Here is a 16,476-nt window from a genome sequence, read left to right as displayed (position 1 = left end):
ACCCCACCCCACCCCTCGCTTAGTCCTGTGACTTGTGAGTCCTCAGTGGAGCGTGCTGGGTCTGTGTTCTGCGATGGAGTGGGGCTGCCTGAGCCTCTCTTCCCTTTATAGACCTGGGTCCTCTGTGGGAATTTGTCCTGCTCTGGACTGACATTCCATGCTGGCCTCGGCTCTCTGTCCTTCCCCTCGGCCTTGCTGGTTATCAGGCTTTGTCAAAGCTGGCAGGCCCAGCCCAGCTTCTAGCCTTGAACCTGGGGACCCGTTCGTCCTGGGGTGTTGGTGTCATCTGTGATTGGTAGTGCAGGGGTGAGTTCTGGACCTGGGGTGTCACTGGGACGTTACTTGATTTGACTGTGCCTGCAGCTGGCCAGATGCAGTACTCAGCCAGGAACTGTCAAAGCAGGAGTGCATCTGCACATCAGGGCCTTGGTACAGCCTGGTCGACTCTGAAGACAGACTGTGCACTTGTTTAGGAGGAGTGAGAGGTGTAAAGGCCTGTGAGCCTGACCTCTCTGTGACCTGCTCTTCAGAGGTGGCCTGGCCTCTGGGAAGGGTGGGTGTCCAGAGACTGAGTCTCTACAAAGAGTTTGTCCTGGGCAGGTGTGGCTCTGTGAGTCAGGGCATCTCGTCAGAGGGCCCATGTAGATGTTGGAGGGACACTACAGGGGACATTGAAGTTGACAATGCCCCAGGTTTTAGATTGGTGCAGCTCTGGGATTGCAGATGCATGAGGCATCCTGAGTGAAGGAGCTCATGGCCATGGGATGATTTCCATCTCTGTACTGCCAGTCACTTCCCTGTCACTCACCTGTGCCCTGTCTGTCACTTCTTCCCTGTCACTGCACCTGTGCCCTGTCTGTCACTTCTTCCCTGTCACTCACCTGTGCCCTGTCTGTCACTNCTTCCCTGTCACTGCACCTGTGCCCTGTCTGTCACTTCTTCCCTGTCACTCACCTGTGCCCTGTCTGTCTCTTCTTCCCTGTCACTGCACCTGTACCCTGTCTGTCACTTCTTCCCTGTCACTCACCTGTGCTCTGTCACTTCCCTATCACTCACCCGTGCCCTATGTGTCACTTCCCTGTCACTGCACCTGTGCCCTGTCTGTCACTTTCCCTGTCACTCACCTGTGCCCTGTCTGTCACTTCTTCCCTGTCACTCACCTGTGCTCTGTCACTTCCCTATCACTCACCTGTGCCCTGTCTGTCACTTCCCTGTCACTGCACCTGTGCTCTGTCTGTCACTTTCCCTGTCACTCACCCGTGCCCTGTCTGTCACTTCTTCCCTGTCACTGCACCTGTGCGCTGTCTGTCACTTCCCTGTCACCTGTACCGTGTGTCACTTCTTCCCTGTCACTGCACCTGTGCCCTGTCTGCCACTTCCCTGTCACTCACCTGTGTCCTGTGTGTCAATTCCCTGTCACTCACCTGTGCCCTATGTGTCACTTCCCTGTCACTGCACCTGTGCCCTGTCTGTCACTTTCCCTGTCACTCACCTATGCCCTGTCTGTCACTTCTTCCCTGTCACTGCACCTGTGCCCTGTCTGTCACTTTCCCTGTCACTCACCTGTGCCCTGTCTGTCACTTCTTCCCTGTCACTGCACCTGTGCCCTGTCTGTCACTTCCCAGTCACTTATCTTTGCCCTGTCTGTCACTTCCCTGTCACTGCACTTGTGCCCTATCTGTCACTTCCCTGTCACTCACCTGTGTCCTGCCTGTCACTTCTTCCCTGTGTCTGTCACTTCCCTGTCACTCCCCTGTGCTGTCTGTCACTTCTTCCCTGTCACTGCACCTGTGTCCTGCCAGTCACTTCCCTGTCACTCACTTGCTGCTGTGACCAAACCTCTGGCCACAAACATCTTAAGGACGTGTGTTACTGGTTGTGATTTGGGGATACAGTTACCTTGGCGATCAGAATATGAGGCACCTGGTCACACGGCTGTTCTCTCAGTCGATGAGGAGGTAGATATGGGTGCTTGGCTTTGTAATTCGTCCTGGACCCCACCCAGATGCAGTGTGGGCTTTCTTCATGTGTGCCTTGGACACACCTGTGTAAGGATGCCTGACATGTGTCTCTGGGTTGTTGACAGTACAGTGTCCCGTTGTAGTCAGTGCATGTCCTCAGCTGTGTCTTCAGGATGGCTCCAAGGTCATGTTCACAATAGCAGCTGAGTCCATGGGCCAGCATCCTGGACTCAGGGCTGCTCTCTGACTGGAGGCTCTGTCTGTCTGTCTGTCTGTCTGTCTGAGTGGAGAAGCACAGATGTCTTGGTGCATGGGTCTGAGGGGCAGGGGGCAGGAGGTGCTCATGGTGTCCGGGGAAGAAGGCCTGGGGTGCTAGTTGATGGGGCTCTGGGAGACTAGAGGGCCTGGGGTGCTAGTTGATGGGGCTCTGGGAGACTAGAGGCAGTACATGAGGTCTCATGGGCTCCCAGGGGAAGCCTTTCCTGCTGCTTTGTGACCTGAGGTGAGGCCTAAAGCATGCCTGTGGCTCACACAGGTACGCACTCGGTCCGTGGGCGAGTGTGTGGAGTATTATTACCTGTGGAAGAAGTCCGAGCGCTATGACTACTTTGCCCAGCAGACACGGCTGGGCCGGAGGAAGTTTGTCTCCTCTGGAACCACGTGAGTGCTCATTCTAGTCATCTGGCCAGGGTGGGTGTGGTGGGGGGTGGGGCAGCCCCTCCTGGTGGGGTCCTCCTTCCCTGGCTTCCTTCTCTTCATAGCTTTCTTTCCACAGGGATACTGAGCAGGACCTAGATGGACTTGACCCTGATGGCCATGCCCGGCTGCAGTCTGAGGCAGGGGTGCCTGTGGGTAAGGACAGGGACCCCAAGGCCTTCGGCAGTTAGTTCCCACAGTGAGCAGTGGGCCTGCTTCGTCCTGCACCCAGACGCCAACCCTGTTTGCTCTGTGGCTGGGAGGGAGGGGACAGAAGTACATTCATACGGGGGACATGAATAAGGCCGGATGCGCTCCTGTGAAGTCTGCTTCTTGGCGGAGGCATCACTTCTGTCCTGGTGTTATGCCGAGGGGTTTGAAGACCCGTCCAGTGTCACCATGGCCAGTAGAACCCTAATGCTTTATCTCCTGGGCCTCTGATTCCTGTTTCTCATGCTGTGGACATGCCCGCTCCTGACCTCAGAGTCTCTGGCTGGGCCCATTGGTGTGTCTGGCTTCTTGTAAGGAGGCCTCGCATATGTGAGATCCGAGAGGAGTGTGTGGCTGTGGAGGAGCTGAGCCTCTGCTCAGGCTGTTCTCACTGTTGTCCCTCAGAGCCTCTGAATGTGGACATTGGAGCTGGTGGACTTGATCAGCCTGGCGTGGGCTTGGATGACCTCCCTTCCTCAGAGCCAGGACCTCGTCCATTCCAGCAGCTGGATGAAACCCCTGCTGTGCCCTCGCTCCAGCAGCCCACTAGCCTGGCCACCTCGGCTGAACTCCCACCGGCTGCTGCTGCTCCAGAGCCGGGCACCAGCCCCAGGCTGGCTGTGGACCTTGCCCTACCTGAGGAGCTGCCCCTTGCATCCAGCCCTGTGGATCTGGGCGAGGACACTGCAGAGCCCATGGCTCCAGCACAGGTGGCCTTGTCGGTCACTGAATTTGGACTCATTGGCATTGGGGATGTGAATCCCTTCCTAACTGGCCACCCAGCGTGCCCAGCCTCTACACTGCACTCGGAGCCCTTGTCACAGTGAGTGCCACAGACCGGAGCATGAGCAGGCTGGCCGGTGCCCAGGGCTGCAGCTTCCTGCTGTGGGCTGTGGCAGCCCTATTTCCCTCCTCTACAGCTTTAGTTTTATCCTCCGCAATAAGTTTTCATTGTTTGTGGTCCATGATCCTGCAAGTGGCATTCAGGCAGAAGCCAGAGCAGTGCTGTGGGTGGGGCAGCGGCTCAGGATGGGCGAGACCTGGGTTACCTGGTACTGACCTTTGCTTATGGTTTCCCGTAGGTGCAACGTGATGACCTGTTGATCCCTGGTCATCTGTGGGTACGTGTGCTCAGAATGGACGTGGCAGCACTGCCGGGCCTGCGAAGTCAGTCTTCCTGACCCCCCTTCCCATGCAGGCCTGTGTGATGCCTTCTCTGCTTCAGAACATGGTGGGATTCAGTGAAGCGGCCAGGGCCACACAGACAGACCCCAGACCTCAGCGTCCAGCACCGCCACAGCCCCAGGCTGCCACCATGCCATGGAGTCAGCCTGGCAGCTGGGCTCGAAGAGGGCCTGTCTTGGCATAGAGCCAGCCACCGGCCCCTCAGCCAGCAGAGGCTGGTCAGGCAGTGCTGCCTGGGGCTTTGGGCAGGACTCATCCCGCACCAGCAGCCTCTGCCCGGGCACCCTCCACAGGCCAGCTCTTTCCCCACCACAGCGGGGTTGTGGCCTCCAGCCTTTGCTCAGTGTGGGACTTTGGGGCACAGAGCCATATACCTCGTCCTGTGGCCGCCCTTCCTCGGCCCTTTGCTGTCTTCACTTCAGGAAAAGCCGCACTTTATACCCCAACTGCCTCCTGCCTGCACTCCCCACCCTGTGCCGTGGTGGGGCCTCAGCATCCCAGGCGTGAGGAGCGGATGGTCTGCTCCCTCCTGCCCCTCTCCTTGGGGCGTCTCGGGGCACAGCTCTGGAAGCACCACCCGGCCACCCACCTGTCCCGTGGGTCTCATTTCTTTGGAGGCTCATAGCAGGGTGGCTGGGCCCATCCAGTCCTCGGCCTCCCTCATTTTATTTATGTTGGTGTTTACAATTTGGAGTGGGGTCCCTGGGCAGGCAGCTCCGCCCGGTGTTGGCAGAGCGGTGCTGTTTGAGCCTGTGCGGCTGGACTCGACCGTCCCTCGCCCCACCGAGGACACTGTGATGCGAGACTGCCTTTGCCCAATGCTATTTTATTTATTAAACTTGATTTGAAGCCCGGGGTGTCTCATGGATTCCAGGGGCTCTCCCTTGGGGACTTGGGCATGAGCCTGAAGACACAGCAGAACACAGCTAAGATGCATGAGGGCAGTAGATCACACAGGACCCCTCAGCATGGGCTACATGCAAGTCCTGAAAGTGGGGATAAAGCTCAAGTGTGAAGTATCATTCTGTTTTACCTGGAGCCAGTGGCAGAGGGGACACTCGGGCACAGAGCCCTGGGAATGTGGGCAGAGGTGCTGTGGCAAGGCCAGTGCTTGATGGGGTGGGAAGATTGGGGAAGGCACTGTGTGGTCACCATTGGAGACTTGTGCCAGGCATCAATCCCTTGGATACTGCAGACTTGTTGGGCAGGGACAGGGACAGGGACCCTGTGTGGCCCACACAGTGGGGCTCAGTGCAGAGAAAGGAAGGTAAGTCAGAGGTGAGGGGCAGTGTGGGAGTTGAGAGCCTCCAGGCTGTGGGGAGGCTATTGTGTGACTTAGGACAGTGGATCTGTTCCCATCCACCTCTCTGTTCAGATGGTTCCTGTAACTGGACACTGAGGTGAGGGCAGCTTATAGTCCAGGCCCATCCACAGGCCTGGAGCTTTTATTTCTCTGCTAAAACTACATGCTGTGTCTGCTGTCTCTTTTCTGTAGTCATTACTGGTTTTGTTGTTTGTTTACGTGGTTTTTCTGTGTTGTTTTCAGAGAGGGTCTTGCAGTGTAGCCTAAGATGCCTCACACATTCTCTGTAGACTAGGCTGGTCTGGAACCTGATATTCTCCCAAGGCCATGCACGCGACTAACAAGTAGTACTCTACCATGGCCATATCCCCAGCCCCGCTTTTTCTTTTCTTCTTTTTTTGCTTTTTTTGTTTTTGTTATTTTTTTGTTTTGTTTTATTTTTTGTTTGTTTTTCGAGACAGGGTTTCTCTGTGTAGCCCTGACTGTCCTGGAACTCACTTTGTAGACCAGGCTGGCCTCCAACTCAGAAATCCGCCTGCCTCTGCCTCCCGAGTGCTGGGATTAAAGGCATGCGCCACCATGCCCGGCTTGCTTTTCTTTTTAAACTATTTCTTGAGCATATACATTACCAGTGGGAGCATGTATGCATGTCTTGGGAGGTCAGAGTGCAGCAGGGGGTCATTCTCATCTTCTGTCTCTTGGGTCCCAGAGAGAAAACTCAGGCTGTTGGGCTTGACAGCATACAAGCGGCTGAGCCATCTCTCTGGCAGTGTTTTAAATTTTTTCTTTTTTAAAGCCTAGACTGGCACCAAACTCACTGTGTAGCCCAGGCTGGCCCTGAGTTTCTGGGACTCCCTATCTCCGTTTCCTTACTACTGGGATTATAGACTTGAGCAACCATGCACAACGTACCCGTGTATTTTAGACAAGCTACCTGACTGCAGATGTGGGTCATTGGTTCACATTCCTGTGCCTTCAGCTCCCTTCCTGCAGAGTCAGCTTTGCTTCCTGTCTCTCAGTTTCTGAGGATGTGAGTCTTGATGTGGTAGGGTTGAGTAGGCAGCCCCAGGAGGCTGGTGTTCCTGCCATGCCTGGTTTGTGGCTGGCAGCCCTGTGGTCTTCTCCCAGGGTCCTACCAAGAAATCCTTGGGTGAGATTTCTTGGGTCTCATGGCCATAGTGAGACAGGATTTTCTGTTTGAGTGTGTAGGGACAGTTGAGAGGAATGAGCGTTTACCATGTCTGGCATGCTTTGCTTGGTTCTGGGGAGTGTAGGCCAATCCATAGAACATTCCCAGACTAAGAGGTTTGGAGATTTGGAGAAGTGGTACAGAGCCTAGGAGGGTTCCGGGCTGCTGCAGAATGTATGTCGGGGGACTTGAAGTGGGCTAGAATTAGGAGGAGCCACCCTGGAGTCTGCATCGGACTGGTGATTTCTGTGCTTACCATCAGCATCTGTGTCTGCTTTGTACTGGACACTGAAGACTTGGGTAGCAGAGCTGGCAGTCCTCGCCATCTGCAGCTGGGGCAGATGCCAGGCCACCCTCATGAATTTACATGCTCACAGGCTGTTCCTACCAGTGCTGCCTCTATTTCTCAGCCCAGAGTTGCAAGACATCCCCACATAGACTGGGAACTCCCTCAGGTCCAGGACGGAGGTCTTTATGAACAAGTGTGGGAGTCTGCTGGACCGAGCAAGTGGATGTTGGCTCGAGGGAGCCTGGATGGGGCTTGAGCCTTGGAGGAGGGAGAAAGCTTCCTAGAGCTGGAGGGCCTGGGCCTGCCACTGTCCCTAGCCTTTGGCTCCCTGGCTTAGAGCTCTGGGTTATGATGGGCCCAGGCTTGACTCTACTGTCGAAGCTTCTGTTCACCTCTTCTCAGTCGTCCTCAGTCCATAGCTCCTTGATGGGGTCACCAGGTAAAATGCAGGGAACTCATTGCCATGACAGACAAGCTATTTACAATTGCACCATGTTCCAGACTACCAAGAATTACATTTCTTCTGATAGCCGCTTGTTAAAGCTGCTAGTTTTCAGACCCTCTGAGCCTTCTGTCTTTTTGCTTGATCCAGCAGCCCTGCCCTGGTCAGTTGCTGAGGACCATGGCATTGTCTGGATCCAGGCCTTGAGGCTAGCATGATGCATTGGAGGAGTGGTGATTTGGGGTGATGCTCAGAGCCTTAGAATAGATTACCAGAGTCGCACTTGTGTGGGGGGAGCCTCCAGACTGAGGTCACCACAGGAGTGAGAACCACCTCCTGCCCCTGTGGAGCCCTGGCCATCAGAGACACCTATCATAGGAGGAGGGATGAGCAATGACAGCAGGGTCACCTAGGTGTCAGAGGGCTCAGTCCCTCATCTCTATCCTGGAGTCTCTGCCTTGGAGCCCCTCCTTGCCTGCCTCTCTGGCTGTACTGGGTCCTGAGCAGCAGCAGGGAAGGAGGTTTCCTTGTTTGAGAAAGGGGTATGTGGGGACCAAATCAAATACTCAAAGTTGTCCTGCTGTGCGGAAGAGTGCACCTCCATTCCATTGTCTACTGCTGCTAGTATATACCTGTCCTGGTGAGCCATTGTAGGGTGTGTGTGTGTGTGCGTGCGCGCGCGCGTGTCCAATGGCATGTCCATTGTCCAGCCAGTGCCTCCTCATGCTCACACAGGAGAGCAGCTAGGCAATGGGCAGATGCACAGCCTGGGCCTTGCAGGTGACTGGCATGGGATGAGGGCTCAAGGTGATGAGGAGCCAGTTCTGGAGTGTGTTGGGTACTGAGCCTGAGGGTAGCCCACTCTCTAGGCTGTGCTCTGCTTGAAGGGTGCTTCCTGGTCAATATGACCCTATGTAACTTTAATTTTTTTTCAACTCAACTTTTTTTTTAGATTATTATTATTATTATTATTATTTTCGAGACAGGGTTTCTCTGTGTAGCCCTGACTGTCCTGGAACTCACTTTGTAGACCAGGCTGGCCTCGAATTTAGAAATCCGCCTACCTCTGTCTCCCAAGTGCTGGGATTAAAGGCATGCGCCACGACCGCCCAGCTCAATCCCACTTTTAATGATTGTTCTTAAATGCTTTAACCTTTCTTGTAACCCACCACCTACCAGAAGTAGTGGGAAAGAAAGGATACGGGGGAAATGGATCTGTTAGAAAGGTCCTTTGGAGCAACTCCTGTCTGTGTTGTCTGGAAATCAGCAGTTCAGTTCACAGGTCAGCGGCAGCAGCTTGATCCACTTGCAAACACTTCCCACAGGGATACACCAGCAGTCCAGTTTGGTATAGTGGGGTTAACAACAGTGGTGATGGTGACATGATCTAGCAGAGACAGCCAGGCCTCAGCCTCAGCTTGAGTCAGAAGGAGGGACCTAGAGGGACATCAGGAGAAATTCTCAGCTGTGTCTCTCAGGGAAATGAAGATCAGTGAAGACGCGAGACCCACAAGTGTTGCACAGCTAGCTGTACCAGCAAGCCAGGCTCTGTCTCTGTCACTCTGTAGAGTCCTGTTTATACCCTCTAAACATCATATGTCCTCCACGTGCCTTGCCTCAGCACATTCATCCAATCAGCCCGAGTCCTTGGAAGTGGCAACAAACTGCAGCACACCCCCAGAAGGTTTTTTTGTGCATTTCTCTCTATGACGTCCCGACAAAAGGAGCTCAGCTATGCAGTGTAAGGTGGACTAATACACGCATGCCGTTAGCAAAGACGCTTTCATCATGTGTCCTTTCACGTGGTGCTTGCTATAGCAGAACAACCTCTTTCCTGTGTCTGCTTCAGCATAATGTTCCTCCATGTGTCTGCCTTAGCCTTTTACACCTGTGTCCACTTTAACGAAACACTCCTTCACATGTTTGCCCCAGCAAAATACCATCCAACCAACTTTCCAAAGAACCCTTAAGTTTCCACTTCAACTCTCTAACTGCTGACTTTCAGAGGCCCTAGGCTGCTGGGTCACCTGGTTTTGTGCTAGGGACTGCATCTTGCTTGCATCAGTCCCTGTGGGAGCCTGATTTGGACTCTCTGACTCTGACTCTGACTCTGACTCTAGGGAGGTGGGCACTGGAGCAGCCTTCAGATCCCCAGAGATGGAGAGCCGAGGTTGTGGGAATGTGGGTGGTGTCTATGTGTGCGCATCCCTCTGCCCTCTTCCTGGATCCTTTGCAGCATCCCTTCAGAGACGTGGATGCCTCAGTACTCATGGTGGATGCCTCAGTACTCATGGGTTTCCAGGGCCAGAGCTGGCCCTGGGCCAACAGTGCCCTGTGGGAATAGGAAACTAGCAAGACATTAGGACTTTCAAGTCCCCTCTGCTCCAGGGGAAGGTCAGACTCCAAGCCCAGCCTCTCTGGAGCCCCTGTGCAGGATAGGCAGCTTGGCCCACATGGTCCGGTGGGAGAGTTCTAGTGAAGTTCTTAGCTGTGTCACCATGCTATAATGGATTAGGAGCCATGACCTCAATCTTAACCCTAATCCTAATTTTTGCCACCTCTACAAGGTTTTAATGCTGATATGCCCAGGGATTTTAACAACTGACCCAATTCCTTCCAGGAGGGGAAGGATGGAAGAGACTCCATACAGGTTCAATTCTCCCATAACCTCCCTGCTTATCCAGGCTCTCCCTCCTCCAGTCTCATCTCTCTTCCCATCCACCCCGTCTAACTTTGTCTTCTTTTCTCACACTTCTCAGGCCTCAACCCTCCTCCAGCCTCACTTTCTCCATCCTCACCCTTATCTCTTCTCCAGCTCCCCCCACTCACCCTCCTCCAGCTTCTTCTCCCACTCACCCTCCTCCATCTTCCTCCCTCTTCCCACTCACCCTCCTCCAGCTTCCTCCTTCCTCCCACTCATCTTCCTCCTATTGGTCCTCCTCCAGCCACATCCCTCCTCTCACCCTTCTCTAGCTTCCCCTTTTCCATCCAGTCTTTTTTTCCAGCTGCACCCCTCCTCCTGCCCTCCCTCCTCCTGCCCTCCCTCCTCCTGCCCTCCCTCCTCCTGCCCACCCTCCTCCTGCCTCCATTCCTCAGGAGTCTCCCTGCCCCATCTCCCTCTTTTTGCTCAGTGCCCCAGTTTCCTTCATCACCTCCTCTTCCCTGGCTCTCCTTTTAGCACACAGTAGGTACTCAGTGTTGCCCTGACCTGCTAAGACTTTTCTATGGTTAGGTCCCAGTAAACAGTGGTTAAAGGGGGCATTAAAGATGCCACTGGTCATATGAACTGTCAGGAGCTAGAGGATATGTCACACATATGATAGGGTGACTCTGGCACCCCTGAGTCCATGTGCTATAGACATATGGGTGGATGTGAGACCTCTGCTTCAGTTAGTGTCCTCTCATCAGAGCCCAGCCTACCCTTGTCTTTAAAGGGTCAGACCTGCCACATAGGTGTTGTGTAGACAGGAGGGAGGGACACGGATGAAGACCTGAAGCCAGGTTTCTGCACAATCCTTGTCCAGCCCTGTGTGTAGCACAGGTTACAGTGTATTGAAAGTTCTGCCTGCCCACTTTATAGGCCACTTCTAGGATGCAGGGACCCTCCCTTAGCCCTGAACAGGTCACTGCACTTTGCTCCTTCCCAGCACCAAAGCACAGACATTTGGGTTCTCTGAGGACCTCTTAGGTCAACTCTGCCCAGGTGACATCCTGCAGGACAGAAGGTCAGGGGAAACCTTCAGCTAAGAGCTGTCTCTTTCCTGAACTTCCCTGCCCTCAAGCCTCAAACATCCTGAACTCAAGTCAACCTTGTGGTGGAGGAAGGGCTGACTGGCTCTGAGTGTGTCCTCCATGAAGGCATTAAGGAGCTGGAGTCTCTGGAGTGGAGGTTTCACAATGTGGCCTCTTACACCTTTAGGAGGTCACACCCAAAGGATTCAGTGTGGGCTTTGGGGATCCTGGCCTTTCTTTCCAGAGTCTACATGCCCTTGGCTCCCAAGTGTCCCTGACCCAGGGTCTCAGGACACCCCCTGAACAGGGTAGGCTGGGTCCCGCCCATCATGGATCAACTTCAAAATCTCTGTGGCGTCCCCTAGAGTGGATATGGCCTGTGTTAAGGCATGATCCTGACCTTCCCACCATGAAGGGTGTTGAAACCTTCCAACCTGACAGCAGCTACGAGATGCTACTTTAGAGGGAAGGCGGGCTTCTGCCTGGGCTTGGTCATCCCATACTAAGGTACTTATTGGTTTAGAAGTGTCACAGTGTCCAGCGCGGGTGCTCTCCTCTGGAAAGGCTGAGATCAACTCAGGAGTGCTGCCCAGGTCGTTGTCGGCTTGCCCTCTCTGCAACTCTGCATTATAACTGCAGAACCCCGCCCAAGTGTTGGGGACACTTGGGTGACCTCCAGCCTACAGTCTTGAGTTCTGGTGGTCCCTCCCAGCCGGAAGACTCCTTTCTGCATGGAGACCCCAGTCAAGCCTTGCAATAGCCCCGAGGCTTGTTCTCAGCCCCGAGATTTCCGGATCCTAGCTTGGAGATCCCTCCCAACTAGGGGACTTCAGTTTGTCCTGAGACCCCTCCCCCCGCCCCCTTCCATCCCAGCCCCGAAGCCCCTGCCCCTGCACGCTCGGGTCAAGGTGGCAAACACACCCCTCAGGGCCTCCGCCCGCTCCTGCCCTCCCGCCTCCGCACTTTCTCTTCATGCCACGCCCTCCCCCAGCCCCGCCTCCGCCTCGCCCGGGCCCTTTCGTCAAGCCCTGCCCTTTCCCTGGGTCGGGCAGTCTCCACCGCCATGTGATCCTGGGGCTGCCGGGACAGCTGGGGCAAGCGGGGGTCGCGGGCGTCCCTGGGCGGGGGCGACATGGAGCGGAGGTGGGTCTTCGTGCTGCTGGACGTGCTGTGCGTGTTGGTCGGTAAGAGCCTCAGCCCTGGGTGCGGGGACTCTTTCCCAGGTGCACACTCTCTCGGTCCCTCTGGCCAGTGTGCGTCTGAGATGCGGACGATGGTGACTGATGGTTCGCACTTCCCTGTGAGCACCCCGCCAACCCTCCTGGGCGCCTGGCGGGATCGGGGCTGCCTGTCTACCTGTAGCTGTTCCCGGGTGGAGGGTCCTGGCAGCAGGAAGTCGCTCGAGTGCCGCGGAGCGTTGTGACTCACACGGGCGGGGCAGAACCAAGACCCTGCAGGCCAGTGACCCATGGCCAAGGTCCAGCACTGTGCCCTCGGGAGGCGGGGACAGCTAGGCTCGCACAGAAAAACCTGCCATTCCGGTTCAGGCCGCTGGGAGGAGCGTCCTGAACCCCCCAGGCCTGAACAAAGGCCAAGTGTTTGTTGGGGCCCAGGGGACAGTGGCTGGATTCTAACCCAAGGCGGTGACGGGGTGCTGTCTATCCTCCTCCATTCTGCATCTCCCTCCCCTTCCACCTTCCATATCCCGGAAGGATACTCTTTTTTTAGCTGCTCCCGTTGGCAGCCAGAAAGCCCCGTGGGACACCCCTCAGCCAATGGCACCCTTTTTAAGTGTATGGGTTTGTTGAACCATTTCTGTTGCTTTAACTGTGTGCCAGGGACTACAGGACTTGGAAATAGTTTACATTTTTTCCTTGGAAGCCCTGAGTCCCCAGGGGCCGAGCTACCTGGGAAGTCACTGGAGCAGGAGGAGGCCTATGCCTCTGAGTGGCTGAATGAGCCCTGGAGTCAGTGCAGACTTTGGGTGGTGATAGGGAAGCCTTGGGGCTAGAAGGACTGCAGCCTTTCCTGTTGATGGGGACAAAGTACCCTACAGATACCCACTACAGGTGGAGGAAGAAGAGGGGACACAGCTGGGAGCCAGTGTCCTGGCCCACACCTGCCATACGACCCAGCCATGTCCAGACCGTGCACAGCTGTTCCTGTGGCTGTGGTCTGTCTGCCTGTCTGTCTGCTGAGGATTCACTAACTTCAGTTGTCTTCAGTGTTGCTCTCTATCAGCAGATCCTCGGACTTTACCTCCTCCTATGCAGAAGATGAGCGTTTCCCCTGACCTCTCACATCCTTCTCTGACCTCAGCTCCTCTATTTCCTCTGACCCCCTCTCCCCTCTCCCATCTTTTCTGATACTCTCTCCTCTCTGATCTCTCTAACCATCTCCGTGTTCTCCCCTGTTCTCCCCTGCTCTTCCTTTCTCCCCTTTCCCCCTCTTCCTCTTCCTTGCTCTTCCCCCTCTCCCCCTCTTCCCTCCTCTTCTCTCTCTTCTGCTCTCCCCTCTCCCCTTCTCTCTCCTCCACCCCTCCTCTCCCCTCTCCCCCTCTCCTCCTCTCCCCATCTCCAGCTTCCCCTGTCCCCCTGTTCCCCTCTCCCCTGCTCTCCCCTGCTCTCCCCTCTCCCCCCTCTTCTCCTCTCCCCCTCTCCCCTGCTCTCCCTTGCCTTCCCCTGCTCTCCCCTCTCCCCCTCTTCCCTCTCCTTCCCTCTCCCCTGCTCTCCCCCTCTCTCCATGTCTCCCACTCTCCCCCGATTTCACTCTATGCTGTCTTTCTCCTCTGATTCCTTCTCCTTCAAGACTTCTCTCACTGTTATGAACTGTCTCCTCCCAGGGGACACTCCTGTCTCCTTACTTCTTGACCCCACCTCTCAGCTTCATGATGTTAGCACCTTCCTGGATCATGTCCCCCCTGGGCTCTGAGATGGCTCAGCCCACGTCAGGGACTGTATTCTGGTCAGTCCCTTTCCCCTTTGCATGTTGAGTCTCCCCTCGGGGTTCACCTGGCATTCAGGACCTGAGGGCCACGCACTCCACACCCAGCTTCCCTGCTGCTCACGGGCAAAGGGCACTTTTAGGGATGTCAGTGTTCCTGTACCTGTAGAACAAGGTGCTGCTCACTGTCCTGTCTTTGTGACTGGTTCCCAGCAACCCTTGGTTGGAGAGTTCCAGCTTTGTTCACAGCTTCACTGCCAGGCCATTCATTTCCAAGAGTGGCTGTGACTCTGGCTTTGGTCCGAGCTTTCTCTGCTTCCAGGGCTGGGTCCATCTTGTCCAGTGTGTAGCTAGCACTGGCTCAGAATATGAATGAAGGTAAATAAAGCAGAGACTTAAGGGGGTGGCCCTCTGGCTGTGCGCTGGTTGTGAGCTACACAGCCTCACAGCCTTAGAGTCTCACTTGCTGGACGGTCTTACTGCCCAGGCAGTGAGCAGTTGCCAGTGTCCCACCCTGAGCACAGCAGGGTCTTGCTGTGCCTATGCAGAGGGGCAGTTCAGCCAACTGTCACTAAGGTGACTATATGGTTCTACAGGGGACAGAAGCCTTGAAAAGTAACAGTTACTCCATGGTGGCTCATCAGGGTGCTGAAGTGAGAGGTGGGGGAGGCACGATACTTGCAGCGTGTGTGCAAAGGCCCTGGCTATGGGTGAAGAGCCAGCTCTAGGGAGGCCTGAAGTGAGGAGAGGCTATAGAGCTGGGAAGAGCTGCTGAGTAGCTGGGCTCATTCAAAGAAGCCAGTGCAGTAGTTTTCAGTGAGGGCGTGCACAGTGGCCGTGATAGAAGTACAGATAACAGGGGGGCTGCAGTGTGCACTGCGGAGAACCATGTGCCTTCCCCGGCCTCCCACAGCCTCTCTGCCTTTCATCATCCTGACCCTGGTGAATGCACCATATAAGCGAGGGTTCTACTGTGGAGATGACTCCATCCGGTACCCGTACCGTCCAGACACAATCACCCATGGACTCATGGCTGGTGTCATCATTACAGCGACTGTCGTCCTTGTAAGACAGAAAAGGGCTTGGGTGGGGGATGGTGCAGCCCACGCGCGGGGTGGGCATGGTGGGGCCTAGTGCTCTGTGGTTGTTCCATCCGCAGGTCTCATTGGGAGAAGCCTACCTGGTGTACACAGACCGTCTCTATTCGCGTTCCAACTTCAACAACTATGTGGCTGCTATCTACAAGGTGCTGGGAACCTTCCTGTTCGGTGCTGCTGTGAGCCAGTCTCTGACCGACCTAGCCAAGTACATGATTGGCCGTCTTCGACCCAGTTTCTTGGCTGTCTGTGACCCTGACTGGAGCCGGGTCAACTGCTCTGGCTATGTGCAGCTGGAGGTGTGCAGGGGCAGCCCTGCTAATGTCACCGAGGCCAGGTGAGTATCGGCTGCAGCCCAGGCAAGCCTTTGACAGACAGGAAGCCTGGGGCCTGGTGGATGGAGAAAAATCTGTCCACAGAGGCAGGCAGAGGAGGCAGCCATGGCTCTCTCTTTGCATCTTTGGCAGGGCAGGTATGCAAGTAGACAGTCTCAGGGTTCGTTTGTCTAGGGGGCAGTGGCCAGCCCTCAGGGGTGGGGTGATTACCTCCTGTGCTTTGAGGCCTGTGATGAGGGATCTGCTGTGGTGAGGGAGCTCCTGCTTCTTTAGGACCCTCTGTGGGTGAACTTGTGTCCAGTTAGCATTGTTTCTCTTCCTGGTGTCCTGCTCTTCTGGACCCCCCACTGTTCATTCTTGGCATGGCCTGTGTGTCCTGCATCCTCAGCTGAACCTGGCTTTATCTGTTGTCTCTGGTGAGCCATCAGGACTCTGGTACTTTTTCACTTTGAATATTATTGGCATTTTCACATCCATAGTGAATTTTTAGATTTTTGAGACAGCATATTGCCATGTATCCCAGAATGACCTCAGACTCCTGTCTCAGTTTCCTGAGTGCCGGGGTGACAAGTCTGTGCCACCATGACTGGCCTAGAATGTCTTCTTGGCTTCTGTCCTTTTTCTTCATTCTTCATGGATGTTCTCATCTCTGGATGTTTCAAGTGACTGGTTGCAGCTTTGACTCTAATATGCCAGGCAAATGTCTCTAACACTGAGTCACAGGGAGAATGGACGCTGTGGTCACTGTCTATTTAGTGGCTCCCAAGAAGGAACTGTGTGTGTCCACGTTGTACTGAGGTCTGTTGTCAGCACAGCAGTCAGCAGGATTGGACATACATTTTTCACTCTTGTTTTCTGGGTGCCAGAGTGGGGCTGGGGACTCGGCTTTAGACTTATTTTGTCTGTCAAGATAGGCGAGTGGCTCTGGGGGTTTCCCTGGGGGGATGGCTTCTCTGAGCCTCCAAAGCATAGGCCTTGGCTGTCACTCAAGCAGTGACTGATGGCTTTGTAAGATGAGGTGATGGTCAGCAACCCAGACCACCTGGTGTCACAGCAGCTATAGTATTATATATACTGTATATATAGTCTATGCT

General features: G+C 55.0%; 2 protein-coding genes across 4 annotated transcripts in view; both read left to right on the top strand.

Moving 5' to 3' along the window:
* Positions 1 to 4,905, top strand: part of Mier2 (MIER family member 2) — a 16,009-nt gene extending 11,104 nt beyond the window's left edge. For all 3 annotated transcript variants that reach the window (XM_021204893.1, XM_029542670.1, XM_029542671.1), the window contains exons 11-14: positions 2,497 to 2,621; positions 2,737 to 2,813; positions 3,273 to 3,690; positions 3,950 to 4,905. In XM_021204893.1, coding sequence (XP_021060552.1) covers positions 2,497 to 2,621; positions 2,737 to 2,813; positions 3,273 to 3,690; positions 3,950 to 3,971 — 642 coding nt within the window. In that variant the 3' untranslated portion in view covers positions 3,972 to 4,905. The remainder of the gene's footprint in view (positions 1 to 2,496; positions 2,622 to 2,736; positions 2,814 to 3,272; positions 3,691 to 3,949) is intronic.
* Positions 4,906 to 12,027: 7,122 nt separating this feature from the next.
* Positions 12,028 to 16,476, top strand: part of Plpp2 (phospholipid phosphatase 2) — a 7,584-nt gene continuing 3,135 nt past the window's right edge. Inside the window, exons 1-3 of the mRNA XM_021205000.1 lie at positions 12,028 to 12,191; positions 14,864 to 15,015; positions 15,110 to 15,384. Of these exons, the coding sequence (XP_021060659.1) occupies positions 12,140 to 12,191; positions 14,864 to 15,015; positions 15,110 to 15,384 (479 nt within the window). The 5' untranslated portion in view covers positions 12,028 to 12,139. The remainder of the gene's footprint in view (positions 12,192 to 14,863; positions 15,016 to 15,109; positions 15,385 to 16,476) is intronic.

The sequence above is a fragment of the Mus pahari genome, chromosome 9, assembly GCF_900095145.1.
Source record: "Mus pahari chromosome 9, PAHARI_EIJ_v1.1, whole genome shotgun sequence".
In the NCBI taxonomy this organism is placed as follows: Eukaryota; Metazoa; Chordata; class Mammalia; order Rodentia; family Muridae; genus Mus; species Mus pahari.
This window is presented reverse-complemented; position numbering and strand designations above follow the sequence as displayed.